The sequence below is a fragment of the Coturnix japonica genome, chromosome 13 (assembly GCF_001577835.2).
Source record: "Coturnix japonica isolate 7356 chromosome 13, Coturnix japonica 2.1, whole genome shotgun sequence".
In the NCBI taxonomy this organism is placed as follows: domain Eukaryota; kingdom Metazoa; phylum Chordata; class Aves; order Galliformes; family Phasianidae; genus Coturnix; species Coturnix japonica.
In genome coordinates this window covers 15,331,913-15,347,043 of record NC_029528.1, presented here as the reverse complement: position 1 = coordinate 15,347,043, position 15,131 = coordinate 15,331,913, and the positions used below count along the sequence as shown (strand labels likewise).

At 49.8% G+C, this 15,131-nt stretch overlaps 2 protein-coding genes across 4 annotated transcripts in view; one reads left to right on the top strand and one right to left on the bottom strand.

Annotated features, from left to right (window-relative positions):
• Window positions 1-2,346, top strand: part of NRG2 (neuregulin 2) — a 125,856-nt gene extending 123,510 nt beyond the window's left edge. For all 3 annotated transcript variants that reach the window (XM_015876268.2, XM_015876267.2, XM_015876269.2), the window contains one exon: window positions 57-2,346. In XM_015876268.2, coding sequence (XP_015731754.1) covers window positions 57-714 — 658 coding nt within the window. In that variant the 3' untranslated portion in view covers window positions 715-2,346. The remainder of the gene's footprint in view (window positions 1-56) is intronic.
• A 1,611-nt stretch (window positions 2,347-3,957) lies between these two features.
• The window catches only part of PSD2 (pleckstrin and Sec7 domain containing 2), a 39,194-nt gene continuing 28,020 nt past the window's right edge, over window positions 3,958-15,131 (bottom strand). The window contains exons 12-16 of the mRNA XM_015876270.2: window positions 14,374-14,444; window positions 9,426-9,583; window positions 8,242-8,386; window positions 7,187-7,330; window positions 3,958-5,710 (exon numbers count right to left, since the gene is read on the bottom strand). Of these exons, the coding sequence (XP_015731756.1) occupies window positions 5,504-5,710; window positions 7,187-7,330; window positions 8,242-8,386; window positions 9,426-9,583; window positions 14,374-14,444 (725 nt within the window). The 3' untranslated portion in view covers window positions 3,958-5,503. The remainder of the gene's footprint in view (window positions 5,711-7,186; window positions 7,331-8,241; window positions 8,387-9,425; window positions 9,584-14,373; window positions 14,445-15,131) is intronic.

Here is a 15,131-nt window from a genome sequence, read left to right as displayed (position 1 = left end):
GAGCCCCCTCTGGGCTGTGGCTGCTCAGTGTCCGAACGGAGCTGTTCCTTTTTCAGGTACGTGTCGGCCCTGACCACACCAGCACGCCTGTCGCCTGTCGACTTCCACTACTCGATGGCGGCTCAGGTGCCCACGTTCGAGATCACCTCCCCCAACTCGGCGCACGCCGTGTCCCTGCCGCCAGCAGCGCCCATCAGCTTCCGCGTGGAGGAGCAGCAGCCGCTGCTGCGGCGGTACCAGCTGCCCTTCCAGGACACGCAGCGCTACGACAGCTACTACCAAAGGAAGACCTACCTGAACGACAGCATGGGGAGCCTGCCCTCCAGCCCCTTCCGCATCACGGAGGATGACGAATACGAGACGACGCAGGAGTACGTCACAGCGCTAGAGCAGCCAAAGAAAACAGCCAGCAGCAACAGGCGGTGGAAAAAGTCCAAACTGAACGGGCACGTCCCCCACAGAGCCAGAGCTGTCCGGGACTCCTTCTCCTTCAGCAGCGCCTCTTACAGCGAGTCTGACGAGGAGCTGGTGGCCGAGAGCACGCCCTTCCTAAGCACTCAGAACAATGAGGCGACAAACACAGAGTCGCCGCCGCTCCACCGGCCGGGCGACAGCCGGACTCAGCACCCCTACAGCCGGCACAGCGCCCACGGGGGCAGCGGGCGCAGCAGCCTGGCGCACACAACGCCCAAACGGGAGCCCGACCCCCTGTAGGCGCCCGGCAGACGGGCAGGGGGCGGCGGAGGGAGGTGGAAAACAGGAGACAAAAAGAAATATTTTTATTTTATATAAAAGAGAAAAAAAAATATAACAAATAAAATGTTTTATTTTCATTTTAGCAAAGTTGTCTTATAATAGCTAACGGCAATGACTTTTTTATAGGGAATCTCTATTTATATGTAATGTCTTGATTTACAGCTTCCGAGAAAAAAAAAAGAAAAAAAAAAGTTTAAAAAAAAAAAAAAAGAAGAAACAAAAACGAACAATAAAGTTAAAAAAACAAACAAAAAAGGTGGGCCAATTTTTGACTACTTAACAATAGAAACTGAAACTATCGTGGTGCCTTTTGCTGTACGCCAGTGCTGGGATTCATGCCGAGGATTCTGTTTCGGTAGCATTTTTAAGATCATAGATTTTTGTTTGGGAGACGGCCTGTCACAAAGGTGCTCTTCCGTCAGAAGAAAACAGCCTTGCCACTCTGCCCCGTGCCCTGCTATTAACGATCTTGTTCCTTAAGGTATTGGTTAACACTCACCGGGGACACGAGTGGGAGCTCTTCCGTTATCGTGTCTGATGGGGATCCGTCTTGCCCTTTGAAATACTTGTATTTCTGCTTAAATCAGGAGAAAAAGAAATCCAACAGCACCATCCCGAAATGCAGAAACGATGTTTCTTTTGCCGCACAGGTAGGAAGAGAGAAAGAAGCCGTGCAGCAGCAGCAGCCCTTAACACAGAGCTCTCAACCTTTGGCCGTTTGCTGTGGGTCCGAAGTTGGGTTGGCACAGGTTGGAAGTGCAATATGTGAGACGTCTGTGCGAGATGCAGCCCTGTTCATACGGCTCAGTCTGGCTCTTGCAGCCTGCCCTGGTGGATGGGTGGCAGTGCTCGGCAGTCCCGGTGCCTCCCATGCTGGCTGCAGTGTCTGCATGGCCTCGGTGCTGCGGTGGCTGCAGCGCTGTGCAGGCTGCAGTCGCTCCATGCACCATCCCTGAAGCCACACCTGGCAGCTGCTGGCCGTGCTGCCCTGGTGCCCGGCTCTGGGCCTGCTGCAGACCCTCAGAAGGGCAGTGGGCCCCCAGGGGGGGTCAGCCCAGCAAGTGGGTTCCTCTGTACTGCCGTGCTGCATGTTGTAAAGGCAGTTGTTACCGTAACGTCTTGATGTCACTGATAGACGTCGTGTTTCTGGACCTGGAGCAGCTCTGTCCATTGGCTCTGTGGCTCAAAGAGACAGTCCCGTGTGTCCGGGCGGCAGAGCATCCCCGTGGAAGTGCCCCTCTCTCCTCAGTTCTCTGCAGCAAACCTGTTTACATTGTAGCCTGACTTTTTTCTTTTTATATTTTTACTTCTGCATGTCCTTTGCATTTCAGATACTGTAGATTGGATGCATGGTGAAGCTGTGACTGAGAAGATAATACAACAACTGACAGTGTATTTCATTTAACTTTTAGCAATAAAGTAACTAAACCCTCTATTCCTCACCCATGATGGGGTCAGATAGAAAACTCTGCTAATTTGTCATAAGATGATTGTCAAAAGTTTGCTCTGGATTGTCTGAATGTCAGAACTCTCGACTGTTTAACACTTGAACATTTTTTTATATTATAAATAAAATGAGAAATAACAATCTGTGGGCAGCATTGATCTGAGGCGATCTGGGGGCAGTGGGGGGCTGCAGCAAGGACCAACTGCCGGGGCAGGCAGGGACCTCTGGACACTGTCTGGTCCAACCCCCGTGGAGGTGTCCCCAGCTGCAGACCGGGGGATTCGTGCTGTGCTCCCACCCACAACCACAGTTCTTCTTTAGCTCTTGCAAGGCAGGACTGGCTGGCTGGTTCCCACGCAGGGCAGCTGCAGAGAATGCGGTGTGTTCACAGGAAGCCCAATTCCTGAGGTGTATCAGCCCTGCAGGAGCTGACAGAGAGCACCTGACGCCTCCCAGGCATGGGGATGCCCCAGGGGGAAGATCCCAGTGGAAAGCAGCCACAAGGAAGGGACAGGCGGGGCCCTTTGGGGGAGGTGTGTTACTGCCCTGTGGTTTGCAGGGCTCTGTGATGCTCAGCACCTACTGAGCTAACAGTAGCTCTGAGCCATGGCAGACTCATGACTTCTTGCAGTGATTTCTTGCTCACTGTGCTCCTTGCTTCCATAATTGTGTTCTATATTTGGAGACTGTTACGCTACCTCAATTTTCTCTCCCATTGCCTCTGAAGGAAGCCTACATCTCTCTCATTTTTCCCTTGCTGCTCTATTATTAGAGCCCTCATCTCCTGCCATGTGTATTGCTGGGGTTTAGCCATAAATATTTTAGAGTGATTTTCACAGGTGGGGGGAGACGCTGCCACCTCCTGCCAGCGCTGCTCTGCATATACGACACTGCCTCACCCAGAGGGGTGCAACTGCTTTTTGAATGCAGATGGGGTGATGCAGGCAGCAGAGGAATGTGGGGCCTTGGCTTTGGGATTGCAGAGCCTCTGGGCAAAGCTGCTGGCAGCGTGCCCTCTGCTAGGAAAGATGCTCAGCACAACTGAGGCACCTGGACCTACTCTTGTGTATCAGGACAGTCACCAAGCACAGGTGTACATCCTGGACCAAGGGCTCTTCACTGCAAGGTGTCCACTGGGTCAGGACCTCACAGCTCTGAGGCCCTTTCCTGGTGCCCAAAGGAGGCTTCGCCAGTCTCTGCTTTTCTCTGCAACTTACTTCTGCCCAAGGATGGCAAAGTGGCACCTTCAGCGTGGGGACTGAGTAGGTCTTAGTGGCTTCCTCAGGCACAACGGAGATGGCACTGCCTTCTGGAGGAGATGGCCAGAAAGGACAGGGTGAGGTACAGGATATTACCTGGGATTGTGTAGAGCAGGAGTTGAGCTTGATGTTCCCCATGGCTCTCACTGAGTCAGAGGCATCTCCAGCACCAGCAGTGTCTTGAAGATCTCCAGTGGAAGCAATGCCTAACACAGCAAAGAGCACAATGAGTTGGAGAAACAGCTCAATGTTGGCAAGGGCTCCTCTGAAGACAGTACCCAAAGCACCTCCAACCACTGGTGCAGATGTTGGCATCTTTCTCCTCCCATAAATCTCCAGGCTGTGTGGGGACAGATGGACCTGGGATGAGCCAAATATGGGGAAAGTCCACAAGGGTCTTGCCTTCCTCTCTGCAGGAGCTGATGGAGACCTGTGTGCACGTGGCCATCTAGGACTGCAAAGCCTGGGACCAATCCAGCACACACTGGAGCCGCATTTCAAACCAATTCTCTTTACCAACAGATTCAGCTTTATTGTTATTTTTTTTTAACATGATTCTTAGTGCATCATTTCAAATAAACTACCAAACTGTACAAAGAAACGGAGAGATAAAAGAAGAGGTGATAAAATTGGGTGGAGGTTTTTAGTAGTACAAGCCATCATGGAAAACAGCAGTCCATAGGCTCTCAATTGTTGAAGATCCAAATAAATCTTGTTTTCTTTGTTTACATAGTGCTGCAAAATACTATCAATAAACGACTGTAGTTAGCAGCTACCAGATCCTTCAAAACTGGAGCGTGGTTACCGTGAACGCACCTAGGGGAAAGAAAAGCAATCTGAGATAAAGGACCAAACCAAACAGCAAAATAAATAAACAAGGCGCGGGAGGGCAGTCGTGGCATTGAAATACAGCAGAATCATTTCCAGTATGACAGTAAATCATTGAACCACAGGCAGCAGAAAGGAATGGAAACAAGCCCCCTGAAAAGAGCATCGCATGTGAATCGCAGAATGGAGGAAGTACGACACCGATGGGCAGTCAGAACTGCTCCTGCACACAAAAGGTTCAGCTGGACCTGAAGCACGGCTCCCATCGCCTCAAACCCAAAGCTGTGGATGGTCAACAGCCGCTTGGTCAGTCTGCCTGAACGAGCAGGAACAGGAGAGCACTGCCAGATGGGATTTCCATCTGAGTTAAAAAAAGGGGAAAAAAGGAAACCAAAAGCAAACGTAAGTACTGCATTTTTGCAGGTGTCCAGGTGGGCTGTTCAGGCTCTCCATGGTCCCCAGTGTCTTTTCCAGGCAGCTTAACTTCTCTTGCACACTGAGGTTAAAAACCCACGTTAAAGTCTCCTTATATATATATATATTTATTTATATATATATTTGTATGTATATATATTTATATATATATAAAAAGGATAAGGTGGCATAGGGCACTTCAGGTCTCTCCTGCCGTGGGCAGGTGCCTCCCCCACGCGCTGTGCTGGAGATGCCTCTGGCTTGGTCGGTAACTGCGCACGGAACAGCCCTGCTGTGATGCGTCCTGCCGAGGACGGAGCTTCTCTCGTGGCTGCGACGTGCTGCTGCTGCTCTGAGCCCTGCTCCCACAGCGCTGCCAGTGCCATCCTGGAGCCCGACGTGTCAGCCAAGTTTCCTGCACTGCTGGGAACTGCGGACCCGAACCGGTGGGAACTCCAGGGAGAGAAGGAGGAGGAAGGAGGGGGCTGGTGGGAGAGAGCAACCAGGCCCTGGAGAATGAGCATATCCCTTCATTGTGCAGGCTGCAGGAGGAGGGAAAGAAAAGCTACTGGTGCTGTTGGGGACAAAGAAGAGATGGAGTATCTGTGATGCTGAAATGCCAGAGCGTTGCCAAGGAGTGTCAACTAAAGCTTCTTTGACTTCTTTCACTAGAGCAGTCACTGTGTCATACACTTCTATGGTTTTGTTCGTATTATTTCCTAGGTAAAATTGTGCTCATTGATCTGGTCCAGGAGCGCGAAGCACCGCCGGTTCATTCTCTCTGCGTGCACGTTCCTCATTAAGTGTTCTGCTCTATGATGTCCTTTCCCACCTTACAGCTAACAGACATATGCCCTTGGCTCAGAGAAGGGCTGGAATGTGTCTTCCGCAAAGCAATGTCATCAGCTTCCACCTTGAAGAAGCTGGTTTCAATTCTCTCCAGGTCATCTGTCCCGACTTTGATCTTCATACACAGCAGGTTGATGTATGTCTCGTAGCGGCTCTTCTGCAGGGGGAGAGGGAACAGACAGAAAGCCTGTGAACAGGGACAGGCCATGCATGGAAAGCAGTGGCAATGCCATCTGCTGCTGCAGGAAAACACATTCTATATTGTCAACACCCCACTATTCTTGACCTACAATGCCTGCTCCAAGCAAAGCCTGAGAAGGCTGACCATGGCACTGAGGAGAAAGGGGACGGTTGTGCAAGCCTCTCCTGCTGCTCTGACATGTCTTGAGTGCAGCTCTGAGTGTTTCAGGTGTGCACTGGAGGCAGATGCAGACATCAGATCTGCTCCTTCCTGCCTCAGGACAGCCAGAGTCCCTTCGCTCCTTCTTGCCCATCTGGGAGCCCCATGAGTGTGTCTGCACTGAGCACACAGACAGCTTCCCTTGGTTGGTGTAAATCCTTCTGCTCGTGTTGTTTCCATCCAGAAACTGACCTTCACTGCTAAGTCATACCCTCATTGCTCTCTGTTGTTGCAGGCATCCCTGCTCTGCCTGGCACTGATATTCCAACACTAGATGGGACCTCTTTTTACAGACTTATGTAACACCCCACTGCTTTATTCTAATATCTCAAAGGAAGCCTACACTCGCTTCTGTGTCATCACAGGGAAACAAGCATTTCTAGAGCACATCTCATGAAACAGACGAGATGAATCACGCTCTGGAAGTGCCAGCTTCTTGCAGACTGAAAAGCTCGGATGGAGGCTTCCCCTTTGCAGGCACTGAAAACAAGATGTCTGCAAAACTGGGTGGCTGCAGGCAGCTATGTGAAGGGCTGGCACAAACACAGCGGCCACACACTGTGGCACTGATTCAGGCTGGAGATGACAAGATGATCTTTCTTCAAGTGGGTGGCGGAGCCCCAGGGTATAGGCAACAGATTTCCAAGAGATGGCCAGAAAACGCCCTTCAGCCCAGGCTAATGCAGGGAATAGCCTGAACTCCTGCTGAATGCAGGGCTGGAGCCTCCAGCAGTCCCTTCCCCAGTGCCTCTGTGTCAGGATTCCTATCTTGTGCTCACCTTTGTCTGGGACCAGAGATCCTACTTCTCCCATTAAATCCTTTGCAGAGTGTTTAGACTGAGCTCTATGCACCCTCAAAAAGTCTGCAGTCACCTGTAATGCTGCTGTTGGCTTTATTTACAGAAACAGCTGCAGCAAAACAAGGCTCATTTCCCATGGCTTTTTTATTAGCATTGCTGAAAATGGCTGAGGAACACTGAGGAGTGAAGCAGTCCCTTATCTACGACCTGAGGAAATTTCAAGTTAGAAATGGCAGGAGGGGGCAATGCCTGTTCATTCTTTGTTTGGATTTAAAGGAAAACAGTGAGGCTTATCGCTGTCACATAGCACTCATCCAGCTCCTGAGTCCTCTCCTCTCACTCCCCCCAGCTCACAGCACCCACTCCAGAGTTCTCAGTTCTCCTCAATCAGCCAAGATATCATTTATCACAGAAAAGATGAAAGTTCCTTTACCTCAAAAATTAGGTAATGTTCTTTGAGCCTGTACTCTTCAGCCTCTTTTGACTTGAGGCTCTTCTCTACGGGATGTGATTTATGCTCTGCTAATTCATCTGCAATCTGCTTCATTTTATTTTCATGAGACCTCAGCTGTTCCTCCTGCCGAGAGAAGCGTGTCAGGTATTAAAACGTAGGAGTGCACAGCCTGCATGTTGGTGTGGGACCTGTGTCTGCAAGGAGGTGTGCCCTGCAAGGATGCAGCCCAGGGCATGCAGCACATTCATCTGGTAACGACCAGCTGAAGCACAAGTATTTGAGGAAGATCAAAATTCATGTGCCAGCATCTGAGCTTCACAAACATGAAATCTCTGCATCCTTCAATATGCAGCCGGAGCTAGCTGTGCCTCCAGAGCCTGTGCATCTGTGCTCTCAGGAGATAAGGCGCCTTCCCAGCCTGGGCTCTGACACCTGCTCAGAAGGCAGAGCTTCATCCCTGCTCAGATTCTTTCAGGATGGCCTCTCCCTTCTCCTTTGCTGAGGGGCAGCGTGTCCCCACTGCTTGGAGTGTTCAGTGCTCCCCAGGCACCCAAACAAGAGCTGCTCTTCACATGGCAGCTGCCCACTGCACTTGGCTAACAGAGCTGTGCTCCGCTGCGCTGTGCCTCACATCCAGTGAACCTTCCCCCCGAGCACAACTCAGGCTCTGTGGTTTTCCAGCCTGAGAAACAAGAGGCTGCCAGCTCCGGGTGCCATGTTATGAAAGGACCAGGCCTGCTGGGTTCAGCAACAGCTGCTGATCAACTCTGCTTAAGAGAAAGCTGCTGGGATGTGCTGGACAGTGAGCAATGAACAAGACCAACAACCATATGGGTGAGTGTGTGTACATAGGGATCATTCATATTCACTGCAAGGGAAGCATCATCCAGACACCAAAATTAACCATGGTCTGTCCAAATCAGCCACTCTACTTGCTCCAGGCAGACCTGGAGGGGCTGCAGATGTGCTCAGCCTGAGCTGTGTGCTTATGCCTGAGCACCAGGCACTCCACTGCGACTCCTCTCACACTTTACCTGACACAGCTTGGTCATGGATGAAGGCAGGAGAGGGCGGCAGAACTTCTTCATGGAGCAGATTGCAGCTGGGAAGGCTGGGGCAGAGAAAATGGCAGCAACAAGGTTGATTCGCAGGATCCAGGAGAGCATTTCTTCCTTACTTCTGTTACAAAGGAGGTGAGAAGAGAGGGCTGTCTCTAAGTGTTCCTGATCAGGACTGGCTCAGGACAGCCCTGGAGCCACCTGTTCTCATAGACCCTGTGCTTTGCAGCCATTCCTGGGCTGTCACCTTGTGAAGGGGAAAACAGTGGTTAACTGGCTGCTCTGCATCACCCCCATGACTGCAGGGCTGGGAGTTCTGCCTTCCTATGCAGCTCCAGGAGCTCCCTGAGGAGCTGGACAGGGGCTGATGACAAAGACCAAAGATATCCCACTCTTTGGAGGGTGGGAACCACACAGCAGAAGTCCCCTGGAACAGGGTGAACCCCTTGGATGCTGATGGGACCCAGCCCAGGATGTCTCATCAGAACAGTTTAGCACTGCTCCCACCAGACTTCAGGTGGGCTTTCACTGCAGAAATCCAGATGCCAAACCATATCTGATGCTAATGTCCCACACCAGCTTCAAGCCAAGCTCCCTGATGGCAGCAGGCTGCAACAAGAGCAAAAAGCAGGAGATGGCTCAACCACACCTGACACTTTATAAACGAGCAACTTTCCTCTTCAACAGGTTAAAGAAAGAAGAAGAAATGGCTTGGCTGAGTAGCTTTAATGAGCTTTAGCCACTTTCTCTGCCAAAGGCTGATGAGAACTGTCAGCTCCTCGGTTCATTGTGCCATACGGATTTTCTCCTTCCTACAGGCTGACAGAACACACCAGTAAGGGCAGAGCTGCAGTGAGGGCACTCCCATGCTGGGGACAGCAGGGCAGTGTCTGGAGGCCCAGCAGTGGTTTGGAGCTGGCTGGCAGCTGCAGTCCCAGCTGCTTGCAGTTTGGCAAGGTCAGGTCTGTGAGGGCAGCCCACAGGAGGCAGATAGCACCGCCGTGTGAATTGTGGGTGGTATTTAAAGCACATTTTGGAACAGGAGAGGAAGCCATGTCCCTCCTCAGCCCTCACCTCCCATCCTGCCCTGCCCCTAACGGGCAGCACAGGAGAGGCCCCGCTGCAGCTGGAGCTGGACTTACAGCTGGAGCTGGACTTACTGTGCTTGGAAGAGGAAGACCCTCCAGTCAGCTGTCCTGAGGTAGAAGACGTTGGACTTCTTGCTGTAGTCAGAGGCTTTTGTGGCTAAGGCGTGGTGCACACGGATGGCATTTTTCAGATCTACTTCAGAGAGGTCTTTGTCAGGTTTATATTCATCCTGCGAAGAAGGAACGTTAATTGGATAATGACTGTGCTAACATTTGCGGGCTACTTTAATGAACCTGCCTTTCTCTCTGTGCTGTAATCACAGAGTACCAAGACCAGGAAAAGCACTGCTTTGTACAGCAAATGCTAGGAGCTGATAATGATAATAATTAACATCTGGCAGCTTCTGCCATCATTAAGTTCACTGGGAAGATGTGAAGAAGGAGATGAAAGTTTTAAACATAATTATTGATAGTTCTCTCTAACACGGCACATGCCTGAGGCTTTGGGGGAAGACACAAGACAGGGCCAGGCTGGCTGCTGCAGTTCCACCTTCCATGCACAGCACGTGTGGAGCTGCAGCTCTGATCCCCCAAGGGCTTCATGGACACTCAGCAGACTGAGCGTGCTTGGTCCTTACTTGGCCTCTCTCAGTGTGTGTGACCCTTTGGCACAGCCTTTCATGTAATTAGTTGCACAGACACTCACAAAGTGTAACAGTGCTCCCTGTATTCTTGCTGGACTTTCCCCTTTGGAGGATACTTTCACACAACTACGAGTATAGAAGTAACTGTATGTGTATACATTTCATAAGCATACAGAAAACACCAGGCACAAGATGCTGTAAATCTGGGCATGGCATTTTTCAGGAAAGAACCCTGTGTTCACCCTTTGCTTTCCCAGTGACTGAGCTGCAGCTCCTTGGAGCAGCATCGTCCCTCTCACTCTGCACCTCACTGGCTCAACAGCTGGTCCATCAGCGAGGCAAGATGGTGGGTGGGTGGAAGGATGAACAAGTGGATGTGAGAAAACCTGACTGTAATTAAAACAACCTCCCGCAGACACACAGCTGTGGTTGGTGAGAACTGCAGATGTTGTGCTCCCTGACCCTGAGAACAGACTGGGACTGCCACGATCTCTTATTTCAGGTCGAGCTTTCTGAAAACATGGTGTGAGTAACTGGACTTAACAGCATATAACAAGAAACTGCCGCTGCTACAGGCTGCTCTGACTAATGTGGATCTTCACCTTGAACCATTTGCTGCCTCCACTGACACCAGGCTCATGGGGATCAGTGGGTGTGTTATGAAAAGCCAGACCTTTTCTACCACCTGGGCCCAGGCAATCAGCATCAGGTTGAATCAAGCAGGTTCTCTGCCTTGTGCCTCCCTGTTGTTGGTGGGGTGTGCAGGAGTGCATGGTGCTGCAGGCTCACTTCTGCACAGGCCAGCCATGCCAGGAAACTCTTTTCAATGCTTGTGCTGCATTGCTGTGCAATGCCCTGCTGCTGAGGTGCTGTGTCTGCACCCTCCACAAGCAGCTCCAAGGTTTTGTGACACTACACGCTCAGCAGGAGCCCTCACAGTGCCCAGCACTTACGCCACTGTGCTGCCTTGGTGGCAGAATAACCCCACTGCCCCCAGTAAAGTGGGCCAGGTCTGCTTCGAAGCCTCCAGAGTCTTCTTTGTGTCTTCCTGAGATTTGATGGAAATGGAGTCGTGTTTAAGCAGCTGCTGCTGAAGGAACATCCAAAGAGCTAAATGTAACATGAATGCTTCCAGTGAAGGGATTCTGGCTTAAATTTCAAAGAAAACTGATATATACTAAAACACAAGCATTGTCCTGCCACGTTTGGAGGAACTGCAGGCAATGTTTTCCCCCTGCTTTCATACGCTAGTCTTACTCTCATGTTTTCCAATCACAGTGTTATCTTTCCACATATTTTCAGGCAAAGAGACCAATGTGGTACCACAGTGCTGTTGAATTTATGCCGTTTCCTGCAAGTATGCATTAATGCATGTCTTCATGCAGGCACTTGTCATGGGGCAGCAGGCAAGGTGCAATCTGCTCTGCCTGGGGGATGCTGAGTGCCATCCCACTTTCAGGTATGTTTTGGGGACATCTTCTTCAGGAACTGAGCCCACGTGTGGGTGTGAGGGATTTCATAGCCCCTCAAAAATCATTTCATTCACTTTCAACTTCAATACTGATGATGTAGACAGACTCCCCCATTCACCTGTCCCTCCTGCATAAAAGGCTTTGCTTAAACATGCACAACCATCCCCTTGCTTGGATGTTCTTGCTGCCATAGCAGTGCTCCATGGCTTAGTTCAGTCTCTCCACTGCTGCCCCTTCCCACAAGCAGTAGCACTCATAGAGGCTCATAGAAGTTTGCCGTTAGTTTTCTTCAAGAAAGGGCTTCTGGCTCTTGTACGTATGTTTGTAGGACACCTGGATGGCTGAAAGCTTATCATCAATTCAGCTGCCCTCTCATCTGAACAGCAGTGATTGAACATGGGCATGGAGCTACAGGGATTTTACTCTACAGCTTGCAAGTGGTTTTTCTCATCTTTTTCAGCTAGCATGCTCTGTGTCCAAGGAGGAAAGCTAAGCACTGTTCAGTCTGGCCAGAAACACGGCTCTCCAAGCAAGGCCTGTCTGCATGGAACATATCTGCTGCCTGGTGCGGTTTGGGGACTGCCCCACAGGTGGGAAGTGCTGAGACCCAGACCCTTTCCAGTACTTCCATACAAAAGCATCCTCCACATTCCTCTCAACACTCCTCTACCTGTGCTGATTAAAGGCGATTATCCCCATTTCACAGAGGTGAAGTAAGTTGCCAAAGGCCATAAAGTGAATCAGTGCTCAATGTGGATTAGAGTGCATGAGAGGTGCGCCCTACTCACAATCCTGCATTTCTTCCTCAGGTCTCTGCTGCATCCCTTTAGGGAATCAGGCAATTGCTTCAGCAGGCTGTGCTAGAACACGCTAATCCAGAAATTAACACTGGCGAGTCAGTGACATGCCACATCCTTACATCAGCAAGTTTATGGCTGCTGCCTGAACTGCTTCTAACAGACTGTCTTCTACTCATCCACCCACTTCCTGGCCTACCTTACGCCCACTCTCTCTGCATCTTTCTGTTCCCTCCTTCTATACATCTATCTCCTCAAGTCCTCTCTTTCACTATCCCTTCTTCCCACTCTCCTCTCTTTGTGCCTCCCTTCGAGCCAGCTTGTTCCTCAAGACTTACCTGCACTGCCTTCTGAGAGCTTCCTATTGAAGACTAGACCTTCAGTTCAGTATGAGCAAAATGTTGGAAGAGCCTGAACCAAGTGCTGCATGTCTTCAAGCAGGTATGTTCTCCTCTATCTTTATGTTTGAAAATCTCTTCTGAGAGATTTGTGCCCAAGCCAGGTTCTATCTTCTGTTTATCTGCAAGTATCTTCCACAGAGAGCTTAGGAGTCAAGCACACAGTTTCCTTCCTGTGTTGTGCAACTCTGCAAACTACCCATAGGCAAGAAGCTGCACTAGGAACCAGCAGGTTGTGTTGAAGTTTACCAACACTCTGTTGTGATTCTGCAAATGCTCTGAAGTTGCAGTGTAAGGGCTTCATCTCTCCCTGCTCAAATTCTTTGCCCCCAAATTTTCCTCAGATTAATTTTTTATTGTTCCTTGTGCTGTTTCCTTGGGACACCCTCAGCAGTTCTGGTGCCTTCTGCATGGCTGACACGTCACACATGGCTGCTGTATTTCAGGCACCATTATAATGTAGACAGATCTCAGGTGTTTTGTTTCTTCACTGAGGGTAATGCTGGGCTGTAAGAAGGGCGCCACTGACTTGAAGTTGGCCAAGCTTTGAGTGCTGGAGAAAAATGTGTGCACTGCAGCTTCCCTCAGCTGCAGGAGAGTGGCAGGGCTGTTAAAATACCACACAGCAAATTACAATTAGCTGCTGCCAGATTTCCATTGGCTCTGTGACATATGCCATAGGATCTGACACAACATGAGAAACATTGGGGTGTGCTAAGAGCTCTGAGTCATAATTCTGCGCTGCCCCGAGGATCTTTCTGCCTCTTATATAATCCAATGTTTGTTTATTCTTATTGCTTTGGAGATAATACATAGGAACATCTACCCACAGGGAGTGCTGTTTCAGCAAGGTGAGTTCAATGGGTTACTTCACAGCACTTGCAATTGAAGTAGTTCAGACCTAGTTCAGTGGGTTATGCAGCTTTGTGATGAACAGACGTTTGGCATCCCTGGCTGGCTCTCACTAACATTCATGTGAGGCCTTATCCACGCTCCTAAGATATTACCACAGAAAAGTCTACCCATGGAAATCCTCCTAGCATCCTTCAAAGACAGAGAGGTGAATGCCATAGCATGCAGGGAGGGTCTTCCATGGCGACTCTGCTTCCCATGGGGACCTGGTCTTTATACTCAAGGTGGCAGTGGAACTGGGGAGCTGGAGAAAACTCCATGGAACAGAGTGTGGAAAGTGTCACTTGGCAGCCAATGGAAGGACTCATGTTGGTAAGGTCCACAGGAGACAAAAAACTTTAAGCAAGACTCACAGGAGACAATTATGCTCAGATCTATTCCAACAAACAGAACAATAAGCAGGACAAGACTGCTCTGGCCTCTTCAGTTTCCTAAATTCCATCCTATTGCATCCATTCCATATATGTTCAGTCCTACTCCTCAGCATCCTCTATGTGATTCTATGATTCTATGATGCTCTACTTACATTTCTTGCTTACACACCTGCAGAAGTCTTGCCTCTGTGTTTCCTCTTTCATATTTCTTCCCATATGACTCACTTTCAAGGTTATGAATGCTATCTTTAGTGTGAACACCACCACCAAAGATGATGGCATTCTCCAGTTCTACACACCGATCTCTGGAGTTCTGTTTACGTCCATGCATGCATTACGACACAGATTCACCTCTACTTGCATGTATGGGCTTCCTACTTAGAACAGCATGAAACAGCAAATGGGACAGTCCACCACAGTTACCTTTTGTAAATAAAGGATGGTCCCTTTAAGCACAGCATAAAATTTCTTCCAACCTCTTCTTCCTCTGGGAGCTAAAAAGAATGAAGAATATCTAATTATACACATCTGCTTCTGACAGTACTGCTTAACTTTCACATTTTTTTGCAGAACCAACCCTTTCCTGACCACCACAGGCAAGTATTTATGCCCATGTCTCATACACCTCCAAGTTACTGTTAATGATTTGTCTGCAGGGAGATGTCAGTTTGAGAGACGTGGCTTGGGAGATGAGGTCTCCCAGTGAGAACACAAGCAGCTCAAAACCAGAGATGAGCTGGTACAGAGCTACCAGTGGACGTGTACAGGAAGTCTCTCTGCTCCTCCAAACCCAGGTTCCTGCTCTTTGGACTATATGCTGGAGGAGCAGAGACACCCCCTGGCTTCTCTGGTTCAGATGAGTTAGGCAGACATACCCTAGCTAAAGCAGCTTCTCTCCACTGAGAAGGGAACATTACCACCCACAGTCATGATGGACTTGGTGAAAGAGAGCTTGCTGAAAACTGGAGAGGGATGGAAGATGGGCTGGACTACATCACAAGAGAGCTGGTCCTCCAGGCATGGGCTACTAAGAAAGTGCTGGAAACGAGGAAGGCCTTTGGTGGTAATCTTCTCTACTGAAGACTTTCAATTGGCTGCAATGACTGGGCCATCTGTATCAGCAAAGTGGTCATCCAAGCTTTCGTTTCATTAATCGCTGCTCATTAACAGTTCCCAAATAT